The 20,493-nt window shown below is 38.6% G+C and overlaps 1 protein-coding gene across 5 annotated transcripts in view; it reads right to left on the bottom strand.

The window, feature by feature from the left end:
• LOC149076666 (peroxisomal acyl-coenzyme A oxidase 3-like) overlaps positions 1 to 20,493 on the bottom strand; it is a 390,438-nt gene that overhangs the window by 168,852 nt on the left and 201,093 nt on the right. For all 5 annotated transcript variants that reach the window (XR_016194088.1, XR_016194089.1, XM_089244296.1 and 2 more), the window contains 2 exons: positions 17,736 to 17,858; positions 6,118 to 6,238 (listed from right to left, as the gene is read on the bottom strand). Coding sequence is in view for 3 of the 5 variants with exons in the window: in XM_089244296.1 (XP_089100422.1) it covers positions 6,118 to 6,238; positions 17,736 to 17,858 (244 nt within the window). In the remaining 2 variants the exon portion in view is untranslated. The remainder of the gene's footprint in view (positions 1 to 6,117; positions 6,239 to 17,735; positions 17,859 to 20,493) is intronic.

The following is a 20,493-nucleotide window of genomic DNA, read 5'->3' as shown; positions in this document are numbered from 1 at the left end:
AGTCGGTGAGGGGCATTTTTGAATGATTTTGGCAGAAGAGAAGTCAAATTTATGGTCAAAGGACCAGCAGTGTTGGGCTATGGATGAGCAGTTGAAGTCTTGGTTGGTTATGTATATTCTATGCTCATTTAAACGGTATTTTAGGGCACGTTTAGTTTGAGCTATATAATTCATATTGGCATGAAATGCTGTAGATGCCTCGGTTGTAGAGTGGGTCAATGGGATCTTTTAGTTTAGAAAAAGCTAAGTTTATTGACGAGGGTAAAAACCACGGAAAAATTGTATTTTCGAAGGATTTTAGCGATGCGTTGGCTGGTTTTTGGGAAAAAAGGCAAAATGATCAAGTTTTTATGTTCAGGTTTAGGCTTGGTTACAGAAGTGTTTTTAATAAGTTTGCTGCAAAGATTATCAATGAGAGAGCTGCGGTAGCCACAATCAACTGCTATTGCTCTTAGGATATTCAGTTCAGCTACAAGTAGCGTTGGTGAGCAGATATTAATGGCTCGCTTCACGTATGTGTAGAACGAGACATTTTACTGCCAGAGGATAGAGAAATAGCAAACTATTTGCAAAAGACAGTGGTAGAGAAAGTTTGTTCGTGGCGAGTGACCAATACATTCAGGAATGCAATTTGGTTATTGTTTTCTTCCTCTATAGTGAATTGAATGCAGGGGTCGATGGAATTGGGGGGTATTTAGAATATGGTCAATGTTTAGTGTTACAGTCGAGAAGGACAAAGCAATCAACATATCTGACAGAAAAAGGAAAACATATTTCACAGAAGAGTTTTGTTTCAAAATAATGCGATTTCAACGCTAAGCCCTGCCATTCCCAATCATGTAGAACTACCAGCATGGTAGTCAAGAAATTTTGTGATAACCCTAAACTAATAACCAAGGCTGGCAACACTAAGGTTTTCAGGGCAGAAGCTAGGGAAGTGAGATGGGTTTCTGGTGCCGCAGGCCCTGTACAAGGGAGAATCCGAATTATTTTGTTGCTTTTATTTGACCACTCCTTGAAGAATTATTGGGTGAGGACACCAAAATGGGCATTTGTCCCGTGTGAAAGAATCCATCTTTGTTTCTGGTGTTACAGTCCTAGAACAATGCCTCCTAATGTTGGCCATTCAATTGTATTATCTAAACTAAAAGGGAATTCATTTCTAATGAAATAGTGCTATGAAAAAAATTTTAATTTTTTAGTGATTTTTTTTTTATATATTATGCTATGATTATGGTATCTAGGGGGGTAACCCCTCATCTAACTTTTAGTTCAACTTTTTCCAATTTTTTGAGTGGAAGCGGAATACTTATAATGATCCTGTACCAATAGAAAGAAAAAAAAAATTATTTAAAAGAGGGACATAGGGTCAAGGGTATTTCGTTAGGTAAAGACTGGTTTGTGGGTTTGGAAAGATAACAAAAATCATGTTCATCCTAGAGTACCCTGGTCTAGAGCCTTTTTAGCTGCCCAACAGGGGTGGCACATGAACCTTTGCACCCGGGTGGCAGGTGAGCTTGAGCCACTTCTGGTTTTGATTGTGCTTTTCCCCATAAATGAACTGCAAACAATCAGCCATTTATTTTACATATAAATTCCGTGCTTGGAAGAGTCCCGCACATGTGGGAATGTAAGAACAAGTAAAAATTTTTATAATAGAACAAGATAGCTATGTTTCAACTATAGAAATGATAGTGATTATTCCAAATAATACATCAAATAAACTGGAATTATTCGCAACTCGAAGGAGCCCCACAGGTCATTCTCTTCGCGCACTGAGTATTAATGATGGCTCTGGAATTGACCTGAGGGACGTCAAATACTTTATTTTGGGATTAAAATCGATTTAACTTGGATAATAATGCAGTTATTATAATTTTTTGCATCAGCATGTATCAGAAGTCATTAGGGGTACTGCTATTTTGGATTTGGTTCTTACTACTTCTGAGGATCTTGTTGAACATGTTTCGGTGGGGGACGAGTTTTCTTCCAGTGATCATTGTGTGTCATCAGTTTTCACTAACTTTTCTTCAGGTAAGGTTGATAACAAAAGACTGGTTCCTTGTTTTCAGAGAACTAACTTTGATGTTTTGAGAGGAAGGTTGGTGGAAGTTTTCAAATACCGGTTGGAATCAGAAGGGGTGGTAAGTCAATGGGACAAATTTAGTTCGAAGCTGTCCTCTGTTTTGCATGATGTCATACCCTTTGTTCGAAAAAAGCACGTTTGTACATCGCACCCTCTATGGTTCACAGATAATGTGAGTAACCTTAATCTTGAAAAGAAAAAAGCATTCAGTGAGTATAAAATTGGACGAGGTGACATATCATTGTTTACTGATAACAAAAGAACGCTGAAGAAAGCAATAAGGGATAGTAAAAAGGAAGCTGAATCTAGTTTGCAGATAACATTGACTCTGACTGAAAATCATTTTTCAGATACGTCAATAATGGATGTAAGGGGACAGTTGGCCCCCTGTCGATAGGAGGGTCTAGGTTACAAAGCAATGTAGGCATGTGTAATGCCCTTGATGACTTTTTTGCGTCAGTTTTTAATGGAGATAATGATATTCAATGTACGGGTGTTGCATGGAGTAATAAAATCCTCAACGACATTCAAGTGGAAGATGTGGGGGTTCCTAAATCTTCTAAAAAATCTATGTGCAAGCAAAACACCAGGACCAGATGATATCTATCCCAGGGTCCTCAGGGAATGTGCTAATGAATTGTTGGGGCCAGTCGCACAGATAAACAGAAGTAATGTTGCTGAGGGTATCGTCCAAGGGGATTGGAAACTTGTTAATGTTGTTCTGATATTTAAGGCAGTGCAGTCTTAAGGCATGGCCTGGGGGCCTCAAGAAATAAAAGGCCTCACAAAAATGAAATCTGGTTGAAATTTTCAAGAATTTGCCTGGTAGGACCTCCGAAAAATCACTTGGCCCGGGGGCCCATGATGCTCTTAAGATGGCCCTGATTTAAGTGCAGTAGAGAAGCTGTGTCCAATTATCATCCAGTGAGTTTGACGAGCTCCCTCTTGAAAATTTTGGAAATTATCATCAAAAGGCAGTTGGTGAAGTGGATAGACGAGAATAATGTATTGTTGGATAATCAGCATGGGTTCAGGAAGAGGAAGTCATGTGTAACTAACCTCCTTTGCTTCTATGATCACGTGACGAAGACTTTGGGTAAGGGCAAAAATTTAGATGATGTTTACCTTGATTTCCAGAAGGCATTCAATCGGATCCAGCATGATATACTCTTGAAGCACGAGATTGGGGGCAACTTGCTGAATTGGATAGAATCATGGTTAAGAAATAGGTCACAATGAGTTATGGTGAACAGGGAATTCTCTGGCTGGACAGGCGTCACAAGTGAAGCCCCCATACTTTCTATCACTTTTTATCGATTAACTCGATCAGGGTATCGATGGGATTGCTAGCAAATTCACAGGACATGAAACTAATGGGAGTAGTCGGAAATCAAGGCAATAGGGAGTTACTCCAGATTAACTTAGACAAAAGTGAAGCATGAGCAAATGAATAGAGCATGACGTTTAGCGTTGACAAGTGCATGGTCGCTCATTTTGGTTCGAACAACCCACAGTTCTCTTACGAGTTGAATGTCACTATCCCGGATGCAACTAGGGTTTTTTCCTTCCTTCCATAAATTATAAATGCCTTTTTTCAGTACCTATCTGAGTTTCTCTCCCTTCAGTACCTACAAATTATAGTACCTATTTCAACCATTTTAGTGCCTATCTGTTGATTGCAATTTGAACTATCAATGCATTCCTGAAATAATGAAAAAATTAGTGTAATAAAATGAGTTCCCTTTTCTGAACAATTTTTTTCCCCGTCAAGATTTATGTTCATAAGTTGAAAATTTTATAAGTTGTGGGAGCGACTGCATAAAATGTCACAAAAGGGTTGCAAATTTCTGTTTTTCCACTGGGCTGATAAATTCCTAAGCCCGGCCCCTAATGTAATAAATCTAAAAGAAATATACAATCGATCCCGCTTATAACATTCTCATTTAGAACGTTTTTCCACTTGGTACAACTTATTTTTAAGGTCCCAACTCTAAGTAATTCTCATTAAGATTCCCCATTTAGAGAGTCTTCTTGCTTACATTTTTTATGACGGTTTTTTCAAAAAAACGTTATAAGCAGGATCCCCCTGTAAATAAAGGTTAGAGGTTCACATTTATAAATTTACTAATAAAGTAATCTATGAATTCCCTTCTGATTGATTTTCCATTTTGTTAAAAAAAATTTAGCTCTTTCAATATTTTCTGATTAAATTTAAAGCAAATGAGATTTTCTCTCTCACACACTTATCTTTTGATTCCCTATTCATTCAAATCCTTACGAAGTGATTTCCTGGTAAAATGATTTTATTTTCTCTCCCTGATGGTCCACCACTCTGATGTGTCACCATTTAACTGCCACATATTGTCACACTTGAATATGAGAGATGTCAGATTTGTGTTGGTGAAACTTGACAGGGTGCTTGTATCTGCCCAGCATTTGACATGTTTTGTGTTGGTGCCATCTATCTAGGGCTGCAACTAGATACTTTCTCAAATGGGACAAGCACACATTATGTCACCCAGTGTAATATAGAAGAAGTGGTTATACAGGGTGAATTCAACACTCATAGTCCAGAGCCCAAGCACTACACCCACCCCCCAGTTGTGGTCCTGAATTGGTAATGTGTGGATTTGAAATTTAATGTACACATATTTGTGTTGTAGGTCTGTGTTATCGTTGTGGCAACCAGAGTTTTTTTTAAAGGAATAGCCAACTCAAAATTGGAAACCTTAGAAAATAATATTTTTAACGGATCACCACTGCGCAATCACAGGTTCCAAACCTGGATTTTCACCAAAGGCAGAATCTGAGAAGAGAGGGGGATGGGGGCCATGCCCTTCCCCCAAGAACAAAAATTAAAAATATTTTTGAATAAAATTAAAATACTATATATTAATTTAAAATTCTTTTTGAGTGTTGGTGACCTACAATTTCTGTGGAAGAAATCCTTGTGCCTCCCCCCAAAAGCTGATTCCGCATACACACCCGTGATTTTCCTGACATGAAACGGTGACTACCACATACCAGCAAGATGACAAAAGTAATGCCGAGTGGTGTGATGGTAAGATGCTTGTCTACAACTGTGAAGGTTGCTGTCATGCTCCTGAGTTCGAACCCGAGGGAGGATAGAGGTAAGATATTTTCCCTAACAAACTTGAGGCGACCACCAATAGACAGCGATTTCATTTCCAATCCATCTCATTAATGGCAGTAAATAGCGAAATAGTGATATGGCTAGAGTTGGTGTTTGGTGAAGTAGATGACAAAACGGTGGATATTCAAGGTTGGGTTTTTATAGATTTTTTTTTTGAATGATATCAGAAAATGTTTTAAAATTTTAAGGTGTTCTAAATCTTTCAAGATTTTTCAAAAAATGCTCATTCCCAATCTTGTAGGAACAAGGCAAATTTACAGCGCATAGACACTGTCTTTGAATGCCAGCAAATAATCATGAAAGTACTGTAATTTCGGGTATGTAACTGAAGGGGAGAAAATCCGAAGGGGAATAAAAACTCCAAAATTTGAAAATTCTGTATATGGCTTTCATTCAGGGAAGCAACTATTACGAAGGTTTTTTTTAACAACTGGCTGTTGCGAAGATATATTTTGGAAAGCGAGAAAATTCAACTGCCCCTGCGGGGAATCGAATGCACGTCCTTTCACTTTCCGGGTGAACGCACTAGACTACAGAGGCACCAAATCTCTCAATCTTTCCTTGGAGCTTGTGTACACTGAAAGGGAATCGTACATGGACAGCCGGACCAGACTCAGGCCAAGCATTATAGATAATCAACGTCTTATTCTTTTCAACAACCAGAGTGTATCAATATAATACAGTACAGTATGCAAAGTAGTAAAACCACATTTTCAAGGTCTTGCGATCATGATAGAAGAAAGAAAGCTTCCAAAATAATGTGTGAACCAAATTTTTATGCGTCTTTTTCAGAAATTCAGTTTATTTGATGCACTATAGCGTGTCATTGGCATCTCTGAGGTTATATGATAGTGGTTTATGTCAGCCTGTTTTTTACCTTGAAGATATCCATGACCACCACAAGCTTCTCTGCATTCTTGTATAGCATCTCTTGCAATCCAAGCAGTGACAGGTTTTGCAGCAGAACATAATGCATGCAGTTCTCCCACTTGATCAGCCTGAATAAAAATTATTCATAAAAATATAGATTTGTTTCCGATACCAGGGTTGTGGCCATGATTTTAATCATGAGGGGAAATCAAATTTTGCTGTCCCCTACAATGAAATCACATTATAATGAATAAATATCTAATCTTTGTAAAATATTTCCTTCTTTGTTTGAAATAGAAAAGAGTTTGAGCTAATTGAAAGAGAAAATAAAAGTTGAAATATAAATGTTTGAAATAAAAATGTATTGTTTTTTTAGTTGATGAGATTAAAATTTTATGCTTATTACAATAACTATTACAGATATATTTAGCATATAAAAATGAAATATTTTTCAGCACCACAACAGCATGTTAATAGTTTAATCTAACACAGTGAAACCAGTCTAAGACAGACAATTCTATAAGACAGAAATTGAAAAGAGGAACCATCAATGATTAGTGCTTTGATGTGGATCTTTACAAAATAAAAACCTGTCAAAAAATGAAAATTATTTAGGTCCCTTAGGGGCCATTCAAGTATTATGTCAGCAAATTTTAACCAGTTTTGACCCCCTCTTCCCCCTTGTCAGCAAAATTTCGCTCTGCCCCTCAAATCCTAACACATATTGGTTGGATCAGAGATGTACACGGGGTGGGGGCTTGTGTGTGCTCCCACAATCAAAAATTTATTTGTTTAATGCAAAAAAAATTGTTTTTGATTGAAATTTCAGAAGAAAATACTTTTATATGTTGTAATTCAATTTCTGTCAATTTCAATGTTATTTGAAGGCTATGAACTCAAAATTTATCTTTAATAAATTCAATTTATTGCGGCCCACCCTCTAAACCATATATGGTAAATCGCATGAAGGCTTTTGGCCCCCAGACCAAATATGGCCCGGGGGTTATGTGATGTGGCCTGCCCTCCTCAAACCTAATTTTGTAAAAATGAATTAAGCGGCACTTTTACAGATCGCTTAAGTGACCCATGGTACAATTCCAGTGTATTTAATCGGCCTGATGCACATTTTCAGATCACTTAAATGACCCGGGACACAGTTCCAGAACACTTAAGCAATCTGTGACACATTTAGAGATAACTTGCGTGACATGCGGCATAGTTTTAGAGCACTTAAGCAGCCCCCAGTACGGTTCTACATCACGCCAGTTACCCGCAGAACATGCTCAGATTATTTAAGTGATCCACGGCATATAATTACGGATCACTTGAGTGATGTGTGACACAGTTCCAGAGCATTTAAGCGGCCCGGATGGGCACATTTCCGCACTTGGATCCGCGAAACATTTAGAGATCACTTAAGTGGCTCTGTAGGGGCACTTATCAATAGGGAGAATGCCCACAAATTATCGAAAGGTTTTTCTTATTTTTGGCGTACCGAGTAAGACGCCATTAAGAATTTATCATATTTTCATAAAAGGTAACCACCCTTTATGGTAAATCGCATAAAGGCCCTTGGCCCCCAGACCAAATATGGCCCGGGGGTTATCTGATATGGCCAAAATGAATTAAGCGGCACGTTTACAGATCGCTTAAGTGACATAAGCTTGACATAAGCATTATCCAAACCTCCTCCCCCCTTGTCATCAAAAGTCAGCAAATCAGACATACCTTCCCCCAGGCCCATCATTTAGGGGGAGGCAGGCTTTTGAAAATACATTAAAAATGGTACATACATACATATATATATATGCCCTCCCCATAGATGCCGATGTAATACTTCAATGACCCTTTAATACCTGTATTAATTGATTACCTGCATGTGTTCATACAGGTTTTGTACAGGTTTCACTGTAAGTCATTTCAGAGTTTTTAAGTTTAAAGATTGGGTTTTTGCATCACATATATATTTTAATACATTATTAATAATTACAATATCGCAAACAAAGCACTGAAAAATAATAGGAGCTTAAAATCTGCAGAACAAAAGCTGTGTGTTGGGAGAAAGGAAACTTTTGCACTGAAAGGGAAAGATGGAACCATCACGAAGGATGGAAATGAAATAGTATTGTTGAGGAATTTCATAATACTCTAATACAAACATGATGAAGAAAGGGATCGGAACAGAGGAAAAGGAACAGGAGAGAAAAGAAAATGGAGCAGAATTTGTACGAAGTAGAAGGCTATAGGATACATGAAAAAAGGGAAGATAGGATTTCAATAGACATTGTCAGGGAGGGGCGTCTGAATTTTTTTCAACCAGTGGGTGCTCACACAGGCATCAGCCCGGAATGGGAGTGCGCCCCCCCCTCTTGAAGGATATCAAAAACTGAAAACGTATTTGTAAAAATAAATATTAAAAAAAAAGCACAAATATATTTTTGTATAAATTCTCTATATACCATGGGTGGCTTGAGCCTCGGGGCAATAGTCTCACCATGCGAGACGACATTGGTTACGCGCCACTGTGGCGTATAAGCCGCATCAGTGAAGCGATCCCGAAAATCCTCAACTGTGTTCCTAGCTAGATAAAAATGCATAAAAAATTAGTTTTCTCTGAGAGTCATTAATGCACCACTATAGTTCGAGTGTTTTTACAGACGCGAAAAACATTCTTTCTTTCTCTAAACTTTTCTGCAATTATATTTCTCTTTACTCCTGATTTAATACTTTTCCCTATAGCAGTAAGAGCCATCCCTGTTTATATGCTGCTACAATATATATCTCTCATCATCGATTTACTCTTCAACTCCAGTACTTAATAAATTTATTTTTTATTTTTTTTCCGTGATACGATACTTTAGTAATAATTTCTAATAATTCATTACTGGAATCTTAAACAAGTCATGGTTTTTTCTTTATAATTATTTTTGCTACGAGCCTAATCTATGAAAATATTTTAATACGTAAAATCTTTGAATTTATACAAAATGTTTCAATGGTTACTTGCATGTAATTATGATAGGGTAAGGTAATAGACAGTCTGGTGACCAATTAATTTCTACTTTTTCCCTTTTTCCCCTTTTTAAAAGTTTGAAGCTAATAAAATGAATTTTTCCTGATTAAAATTTTTTATAAATACATTTAAACTGACTTCATTTTTTGAAATCACCAACCAAAAAAATTATGAGACTTTAAATAATTACTAATTAGTTTTCAAAAATTGAAATAATTAGATTAAATATTGGCGTGATGGCGTATGCTGTCATAAAAGAGGTTTGGCTATTCTAGCAATTTTCAAGCAGTCAAATGCACCAACTTTAGAACTGCAACTAGCTCTTGGACACCGAAATACATCATTAATTTATCATGAAAATTTATACCAAATTAAAATATTTCATTTCGTACTTCGAACAGGGCTGTAACTAGGGGGTGGGGGGCAATTGCGCCGGACGGCAGTTTTAGGTGGAAACAAAGAACAACATTACAAAATTATCAAATTTTAAAGTTGTGGGGGTGGCAAATATCTTAGTTACGGCCTTGCTTTGAATATAGTGATAAAAAATTTTTTTTATTGAAATACGTATATGCGTATATATATACTGCATATGCAAATAACTTCTACATATTTTTATTCAGGCATTTAATTTCTAGTTTGTTGTAACTACTCAACGAAAATACCAGTAACAAAATAATTTCGACACTATTTGTAAAAAAAATTCAACACTTTGACATATCTCTAAAAATAGCCTTACAATAAAACGGTTAATATTAGTAAAATACTTCATAAATATAAACTGAAGAGCCAAAAAAAACTGGTACACCTGCCTAATATCGTGTAGGGCCCCCGCGAGCACGCAGAAGTGCCACCAGACGACGTGGCATGGACTTGACTAATGTCTGAAATAGTGCTGGAGGTAATTGACACCATGAATCCTGCAGGGCTGTCTATAAATCCGTAGGAGTAAGAGGGGGTGGAGATCTCTTCTGAACAGCATGTTGCAAGGCATCCCAGATATGTTCAATAATGTTCATGTCTGGGGATTTAGGTGGCCAGCAGAAGTGTCTAAAGTCAGAAGAGTGTTCCTGGAGCCACTTTGTAGCAATTCTGGACGTGTGGGGTGTCGCATTGTCCTGCTCAAATTGTCCAAGTCCGTCGGAATGCACAATGGACATGAATGGGTGCAGGTGATCAGACAGGATGCTTACGTACCTGTCAGAGTCGTATCTGGACATATCAGGGGTCCCATATCACGCCAACTACACACGCCCCATACCATCACAGAGCCTCTACCAGCTTGAACAGTCCCCTGTTACATGTAGGGTCCATGGATTCATGAGGTTGTCTCCATACCCGTACACGTCCATCAGCTCGAAGCAATTGGAACCGAGACTCGTCAGACCAGGCAACGTGTTTCCACTCCTCAACAGTCCAATGTCTGTGTTGTCGGGCCCAGGCGAGGCGTAAAGCTTTGTCGTGCAGTCATGAAGGGTACTCGAGTGGGCCTTCAGCTTCGAAAGGCCATACTGATGATGTTTCGTTGAATGGTTCGCACGCTGACACTTGTTGATGGCCCAGAATTGAAATCTGCAGCAATTTGCAGAAGGGTTGCACGTCTGTCACGTTTAATGATTCTCGTCAGTCCCGTTCTTGCATGATCTTTTTCCGGCTGCAGCGATGTCGTAGATTTAATTTTTTACCGGATTCCCGATATTCACGGTACACTCGTGAAATGGTCGTACGTGAAAATCCAAATTTGATCGCTACCTCGGATATGCTATGTCCCATCTCTCGTGCGCCAACTATAACACCACATTCAAACTCACTTAAATCTCGATAACGTGCCATTGTAGCAGCAGTAACCGATCTAACAACTATGCCAGACACTTGTTGTGTTATATAGGCGTTGCCAACAGCAGCGCCGTACTCTGAATGGTTCCATATCTCTTTATTTGCATACGCATGCCTGTGCCAGTTCTTCTGGCTCTTCAGTTTATATTAGTTCACTAAATTTCACCTACGGGGAAAAAAACTGATACTTTGAAAATATCATGAAGAATATTTGAAAAATTATAAAAAAAATTAAGTGAGCTTAAATAAACCTTCAAAAATATGCACTTATACTGAAAATTCTTTAATTTTATGCATTTATATGCATTAATGCTAAAAAAGGCCAAAATATAATCCAGGCTCTACTGATAACAGTTTCGTTTAACAACGAATTATATGAATCTTACTACTATCTAGTGAATTCGCCTGTTGGAAAATCCAAATATGAAATGCCTAGATCTTCGATACAGTAATTATGTTTGTACTTCATCTTCACACCAATGGTTCTCAAAGTGTGCATCACGGCTACTAGGGGCACTGCGCTGAGCCATCGATATTGCAGTAAACATAGGTAGTACTGTACTCGCTATCTAACATGTAAAAAAAAAGACGACGACGACTAAGGAAATTAGTGCAATGCCATTGCTGTAGGCACAATCATGCTATTAATATCACAATAAAGAATTGGCCATTGGCAAAATCGGGCAACCAAAAAATCTACAGCTGGTTGTCAGCGAACTTCACTGATCGTTTAATAGCATTTTTAGGGTTGGGGAAAATAAAAGAACTTCAAAAAAAAAGAAGAAAGAGAAATATCAATGGTTTCAAAATTTTCTTTGCTTCTTTGGAGTTACTTCACCCATACCTACGTACCATTTACCCACACAAATATACCCGCTGCTACTTCCGCTTTCTGGCACCCAAGGGGATGTCGGTCAAACTGAAAGACCCCGTCTTTGCATATGCTCTTTGGAATTCCTTCACTAATTATAACTGTGAAAGTTGACCACGAACACTTTTTGGTGTTATCAGGGTTTGAAACTGGAAGCTGTTTCTTCTCCCATGAAATGTAAGTTTCAGGAGAGAAAAAAAAAATCATGTTTCCCATTTCAGAAGAAAAGGATTTCTTTAACGAAAATTGCAGCCCCCTAAATTTTGCAGCCAGGTGCGATCGCACCTTTCGCAACTGCCTAGGTCTGGTCAATATATTTCTTTCTCTATATTGGTATGTAGCGAAAAAAAAAAAATTATATATGATATTTTAATTAAATTATTTGATCTTAAAATGTTAATTTTTAAGGTTAGTATTGCAAGATTTTTCGGAAGATATTCCCTGTATCCTCTCTATGGCCTCTCTCATCCAGCAGCAGAGCCTCAGACAAACTTTTTATGTGCCCTTCTATAGTTAATTTGCAATGTGTAAAACAAAAAAATGATAAGAGAATCGTCCCGGGCCCCCGAGCTGAAACCCTATTAGCGAGCTGCACCTGCCCAATATAGAGTCTTTTGCTATACATTAATGTAATAAAGTTTTTTTTTACATAAACAAATTTAGATTTCAGTGGTTCTAAAAAGTGCATGTTGCGGTTCCCAGTGGGTGTCACTGTGACTTTGCAACATTGATGCGTGCCTGTTTCATGCTCTAAATTGATTTCTTTCAGCACTTCTAAAAGACAGAGGAGAAACGATGGCTACGACCAGGGCCCTCGCAAGGGTGGGGCTGACAGGGCTCCAGCCCTGGGCCCGGGACGATTCTCATTATTTTTTTGTTTTCACGTTATAAATTCATTATAAAGGGGCCCCGTGAAAGATACCATTCTAGGGGCTGGCATCTTTTGCGCCCTCACAATCTCATGGCCTCCACATCCTGGAGGGGCCATGCACGAAGGAGTTGTGGTTGGCAAACACTTGAGAACCACTTGATATTGTATAAATGGAACTATTGCTTACCTAGCGGCTTCAAATGAAATAAGGACGAAACACTCAGAGGACTTGCCTTGATGAGCAGGCTAAAGCAGCAGATATTAGCCTTTATCTACTTGCGCAGCTCTTTTTAATGTATAATTTTTATGACAGAGCTCTGTAGATTCGCCTCTTTTATTTATTTATCAAATTTACTGATTTATTTTATTTTCTTCGAGTGACTGCGGATCCCTTCCCCAAGTGCACATGGAGCCCCAAGGCCTCTGCGGAGCACCGGTTGAGAACCGCTGGTCTAAGGAAATAAATGCATGCACAATTGCACCACTTGTCAAGACCTTATAACCAAATTATCCCATATCTGCCGGCATAGGAGTGCACTGAATTTTCTCGAGGGGGGGGGGGTGTCAGCTTTTTTTTCCTTCGGGAGGGGGGGGGGGTTAAATTTTTTTCCAGCGAAATAACACTATAATCTTGGCTCTACGCCAACATTTGCCGGTATCAGTCATAAGCAAGGAGACAAATTTTCCTTAAAAAATCTTTGCAGGCATTCATTTATTCGACTGAGACGTGTGTCCGCATCACCCCATAAAAAAAAAGCAGAATTTCATTTCCACTGGTGTAAGAAATTAAGAGAATTTGCAGACTTGGTCGATTATCTCTAGAACTACTGTACCGATTTTAATGAAATTTGATATGTACATACATTGATACAATACAAAACAAATAACCATTCAATAATTGTAATACACACGCATGATTGTGCGTAACACTCGTTGGAGTCGGAAAGTATGAAACAGCAGTTGCAGAACAAAAAAAAAAGGGTTAATAATGGGTATGGTCCCCTCTTACAGATATACAGGTCTCGCAGCGTGATTTCATACTTGAAATAAGGCAGTTTATCATTTCCTGTGGCAATTGGCCCCACTCGTTCAGCAATGCTGTGCTGTTTTCATTCCCTGGATGGTTCCTGGAGGGGGGGGGGGGTTGCGAGTTGCAATTGCCCTCCCCAGAGCATCCCAGACATGCTCTATAGGGTTAAGGTCTGGAGATCTGGCTGGCCAATCCATCCGGCAAATATCCTCACTCTCTAGAAAATCGTCGCGCAGAAGAGCTCTATGTGGCCTCACATTATCGTCCATTAAAATGAACTCAGGGCCAACTGCACCCCTGAAAAATCGAACATAGGGCCCCAAGACCTCAGCCCTATACCTCACACCAGTCACAGTGCCTCTTTCAAAGACATGGAGCGGTGTGCGGCAATCCAACATGATGCCTGCCCAGACCATTAAACCTCCTCTGCCATAATGGTCGATTTCGCAGACATTGGAGGGTAGGTAGCGGGTCCCTGGTTCTCTCCATATGAACGTACGGGAAAATCTGTGCTTAGGCTGAACCGGGACTCATCAGTGAAGAGAACGGTCGCCCATTCATCCATACTCCAATCTCTACGCTCTCGGCACCATGATAAACGGGTTCTCCTGTCCGTAGAAGTGGGCGGGACGCAAACAGCAGGTCTTCTTGCAAACAACCCTCTCTCATGAAGTCTTTTGGAAACAGTCGCCCTTGATACACGGGTTCCTGTGGCTGCATACAAGACACGAGAGAGCTGAGAAGCTGTAGCACACCTGTTACCCCTTGCTATAATAGACAAATGGCAATCTTCTCTGGGCGTCATGGCTCTTGGACGACCTTGCCCAGGCTTTCTCACGATGGATCCGGTATCCTGGAACTGTTTCCATAAGTTACACACGATGCTGGGCGTTAAATTGAACACTCTACAAATCTGGATTTGAGATTGGCCTGCTTCTAACCTCCCCACAATTCGCCACCTCATTCCATCATCTAAACGTTGGTGGTTACTCATTTTTACTGTTACAATTTGAAATTAACTGATTGCTGCAAAATAACACCAACAAATTCGCCTAGGTGTGCTAGCGAACGAAATGTGTCTTAACTTATGCGCGCTTATAAAGCCTGTTTCTCTACTGGCTCCGCCTACACACATGTGTACGCTTACGTATTTGACGTACAAGATTTGCATTTTTGTCTAGAAGCAAAAGTTTTACATTCAGTTCAGTTCTTTTCATGAAATTCGATAAAATATGCTAATTCTCTTAATTTATTTCACCAGTGTATCATAAAATACTTTTACCCTGAGGTAAAAGAAAGGACTCCTGCATGCAGGGCCACAACTAGATACTTTGTTGATCATTGATCATTTTTGTCGCACCACGGTCATTTTCTGCACACGAGGGCTAATTAGACCGGGACCTACAATTTATTGCCGATTCCGAACGGCAGGCTTGTTTTTTATACTCGTCGAGGGGTTGGTGCGCTAACCCCTCGATGGGGGACTCCCTGCGGTAGCAATTTTTGCTGCGGTCAAGTCGCCGTTTTTTGTTGTACCCCTGTGTCAGGAAAGTTTTCTGACAAGGACGAACTGGGTATCGAACTCGCGACACCTCTAAACATCCTTTGGTACTTTAGGCGAGCATCTTATCGACCGGGCTACCGTGCCCCCTAGATACTTTGTCACCCGGGGCAAGCCGGAATTTGGGCACCCTTTGCATGTAGAGGAAGCAGTTAAAGAATGAATTCTGTGGCCCTGAATTTCAGCGCCCGGGGCACCAGACCTGCCTGCGTGGACAGAAACGGTGAAAAAAAAGTGAGTGCAAGCACCAAATATACCCATCGTAGGTGCCTGAAGCTGTACAAATAACCACTGGAAAAGTAGAGCAAGACGTATAGGATAAAGAAAAATAGATTTTTCATTTTTTGTTAGGTTTTTGTTTACTGCAAAACACTGTGGGTGCTCAAGCAGGAGCAGCACCCTCGGTTCTGACGCCACACCAAAACATATGCATCTGGATACCCTCCATCCCTTAGCCAAAAAACATGGGGGGGGGGGGGGGAGAGCGCACTACAGTAACATGTTTGTTGTATCGGCAGGCTCTATCAATTGCGATGACAACTGGGACTCCAGCAAGATTTCAAGACTAAGGAAACAGGCTGTTTTTATTTTAATTTTAATTTTTTTTTGTGTGTGTTTGATATTTATGTTAAAAAAAAAATCAGAAATCTATATAGGAGGTTTTTATCTCTGGATCAATTCTGTGGGTGCTCTGCCTCGTTCTACCAGAGAGTGTGGGTGCTCGAGCGTAGCCGGTAAATTTGTCGCACTCAACTCGCCGCGCCTCAATTTGTCGCGGTACAAATTCATCGCAGTGCCAATTCGTTGCGGTACAAGTTTGTCGCAGTGCCAATTCGTTGCGGTACAAGTTTGTCGCAGTGTCAATCTGTCGCGGTACAAGTTTGTCGCAGTGTCAATCCGTCGCGGTACAAGTTTGTCGCAGATCCAATTCGTCGCAGCTTCAATTCGTTGCTGTACAAGTTTGCCGCAGTGTCAATTCGTCGTGACGTCAATTTATGTATTACAGCGCAGAATCAATTCGTCGAACCGTCGATTCTTCACTGTACATGTTCCACGCGAGCTTGTATGTAGGTTTTTGTCTTACACGTGAAATAAAAACATGAACAAAAGTGTACACGCAGTTAACTGAAAATAATTAATTTTTGTCAATGCAGAAAGGTCATTGAAATTAAAATTACAATATCAATTACATTTACAAATTTAACTGCATATAAAAGTTTAATTATATTTGAAAATTCAGTTATAAAAATTTGAAATATTAAATAATTGATTTTTTCTGTGATAAAATTTCAATATCATGTGGAAAAATTTCGGTTTGTATGATATTCCCCAAATTACAGTGAGCCTATCTTTAACGGTAAATTTCTATCTGCCCCATTACAGTATCTCCATAAGAACCTGAAATATTTAATTAATTAATTCAATTAAATTAATATTTAATTTTCACCGTATAAGCCGCACTTCCCACTTTTGTTGGGATTTCTATTTCTCACGGCGAAGGAGTCACAGACAAGGTGATAATATCTCACCAAAATTCTTTACCGCTGTTTTAGAAGTAGTATTCAAGAAATTGGATTGGAATGAGAAAGGAATTAAAATAAATGGAGAATTTCTCAACTATTTGCATTCTACAGACGACATTATTGTTATCAGCAGACGAACTAGAAGAAATGATACAAGAACTGGCGAAGACAAGTATTCAGGTGGGATTGAAAATGAATCTGCAAAAGACTAAAGTCATGTTCAAACCCCCTTTGCATTGAAGTGGACAATCTTGCTCAACAACAAAGAGATAGAAGAAGTAGTAAGCTATGTATACCTGGGACAAGAAATTACAATGGACAACGGAATCATTAATGAAATAAACAGAAGAATCAGGATTGGACAGAGCACATTTGGCAAAAATTGTGTAATTCTGAAGAGCGACATGCTATTATGCCTGAAAAGAAAAGTGTTTAACCACTGTGTGCTACCAGCACTGAATTATGGAGCTGAAACATGGGCACTCACAAGCAAGACAATACAAAAGCTACAGACAACACAAAGGGACATGGAAAGATGTATGCTAGGCATCACAAGGAGAGACAGAAAATGAATCACTTGGATAAGGAACCACACAAAGGTATACAATATCATGGGAAGAATTAAATGTCTAAAATGAGAATGGGCTGTACATATTGCAAGAAGACAAGACAACAGATGGACCACAAGTATTCGAGATTGGTATTCCCGTGGTGTTGAATGTTTGAGAAGGCGTCCCCACACAAGATAGATTGATGAGATCAGAAAAGTAGCTGGAGTCAACTGGATGGCTAAAGCATCAGACAGAATAACATGGAAGAATTTAGAGGAGACTGCTTCACCCAGCAGTGGATTGAAAATGATTGATATATTATTATACACATAATATATATATTTTTTTAATTTAGAAAAAAAAACTTGCCTCTACATCTGATTTTTCTCCAAACATCATTTTCATTTTCAAATTGATGAGATCTCTATTGTAACAAGCAGTAAAGTGATACATAGTGTAGCAGGATGCAAGGTAAGGTAATAACCTCCATTGCTGTTTATAAAGAAAAAATATGAAGCATATTTGTTAGCCTAAAGATCAGTGAATCATAAACTTTTAACTCCTCAATCTCACAAGGTGAACAAAAAATATGACTTTTGAGATGAAAATAAATATTGTTACATCTTTTAAACAATAATACACTTTTGTTTATTTCATTTAGTTTTTAGTGGAGGGACTCTTGAACAAAAATCCAAACATTGTTAAATCACACGTAACATGACCTTAGACAATTTCTGCAGTGTAAATAAATGAACTTTTGTAATGGTGTAACTGAAACACAGTTTTAGTTTACTACCACAAAAATGGGTTACAATATACACATCTTTGCAGGGTAAATTGCGAAAACAGAAAGGGATTTCATGCTTTAGCCCAGATACATTTGGACACCTCAGCTAATGAAACTAATTCATTCCGGAATCATATTCATCAGCTGAAACATTATTTCCCCATTGGTTTCAATGGAAAATTGTTTAATTTGTTCCAGAAATAGCCAAAATTTCAAAATAACTTTCACAAAAAATTAAGAAAAATTGTAAAAAGCCCAACACCGGGATGGGAAGGGAAATCCATTTTAGAGTAGTTTTCGAAGCAAGAAAATATAGAATTTGGAGCAGCTATAAATTGGAACAAAAAAATTATTCTTACAAGTAGGGATGAGACAATTAGTGATTTGGCCAAATAACCGAATGTTCTGTTAATGCTTCGGCCAAATATCAATTTTCTTGAAATTCATCACAATTATAAATAAAATTGGTTTTTTAATTAAAAATGAAATTATTATTACCCCCACTGATGCATCCAACCCCCACCCCTACAACTCCTCCAATAGACCTAACTACTCATCACGTCTTCTTTAATTATAAAGCAAAATAAACATTCAATTTTCAGTTTCTCACTCTGATTTCAATAAGCAATGCACTGCCATACTACAGCATAATACTCGATGCACCACAATACACACGTGATACACCATGATAGGCAATACAGCACAACGATTAATGCACCACTATATGCAGTGCATCACAATAGGGAATGAACCGCTATATGTGGTATATCACAAAACGCAAAGCACCAACATTGACAATAAAGCACAATACTCAATCCACCACTATATGCAGTGCACAACAATGAGAAATATAGCACAAAACGCAATGCACCACCATCGCCAATGCACCACTACCATCAGCAATACAGCAAAATAAGTAGTGCACCATGATAAGGAATGCACCCACAATATGCAATACAGCACAATACACGATGCATCGCAATAGGCAAAGTTCCATAATGTATAATGCACCAAAATACACCATAAACACTACATTACAATAAGCAATACAGCATGCACCACACTGCAATATGCAATGCACCACAGTACACAATGTATCCCATTAAGCAAAGCACAATATTACGCAATGCACCACAATATGCAATAAGCACTGTGTTGCAATAAGCAATACAGCACATTATGCACTGCAATAAGCAATACAGCACATTATGCACTGCAATAAGCAATACAGCACATTATGCACTACAATAAGCAATACAGCACATTATGCACTCAATAAGCAATACAGCACAGTACGTAATGCACCCCAATATGGAATAATCACTGCATTACAATAAGCAACACAGCATGCAATGCACTATAATACATGATGCATAACAATACGCATTGCACCACAATCAGCAATGCACCACAGTAAGATATACAGCACAATAAACAGTAGGCACGGCATTATAATAAGCAATATGGCACATGACGTACTACAACACGTTATGCATAACAATACACAATACATAATGCATTACGATATGCAATACATACTTCATCGATGCATAATATGCAATGCACCACAATAAGCAGAAGGCATAACATTATAATAAGCAATAGGGCACACTATGTACTACAAAATGCAATATACCACAATATGTAACACACACAACAATAAGCACACCAATATGCCATAACCACTGAAATATGATAAACAAGCGATGCAGATGCACTATAATCAGCAATGCACCACAATAAACAATACGCACTGCATTACAATAAGCAATACAGCACACGATACACCGCAATGCATAACAATATGCAGTACAGTACAATACGCGATGCATCACAATAAGCAAAGTGTAACGTATCCATGGGCCCCCGGGAAAGGGAAAAAAAATTTTCCCCTTCAACTATGAATAGTGATTTAAAAAGTATGCCTCAAAATTTGGGCGATCGTGTGATCAGAGTCAAATCTAAGTTTTGCAAAAATCTGATTATTATAGTCATGTTGAATGTATAAATGTACGAGACTAAAGGACTTTTCCTCCAGTTCCGTGATCCTTTAGGCGAGGGGAGGGATGCCTGTTGAAATTAGTATATATAATGTGTATTTTGGGGGAAAATGTTATTTCATGTATTTTGGAGGGGATGGGGATAGTGCATTTCATGTTTTTTTGGGGAAATAATGTTTTGAGATTTTAAGTGTTGAGGAAATTTTTTGAGGTTTTTGGAAGATTGGTAGGGCAGGGCCCTAAGAATATTGCGTATTTTTGTATTGTGATTTCATGAAGGATTTGATAATTTGAGTGTATAAAATGTATTTAATGAGGGATTTATTGGTTTTTCATGCAG

Source organism: Pholcus phalangioides, unplaced genomic scaffold (assembly GCF_987345545.1).
Source record: "Pholcus phalangioides strain wild (caught in Gottingen) unplaced genomic scaffold, Ppha-v1.0 ptg000015l_1, whole genome shotgun sequence".
Classification (NCBI taxonomy): Eukaryota; Metazoa; Arthropoda; class Arachnida; order Araneae; family Pholcidae; genus Pholcus; species Pholcus phalangioides.
The sequence above is the reverse complement of the archived record's forward strand: the minus strand, read 5'-3'. Positions and strand labels throughout refer to the sequence as shown.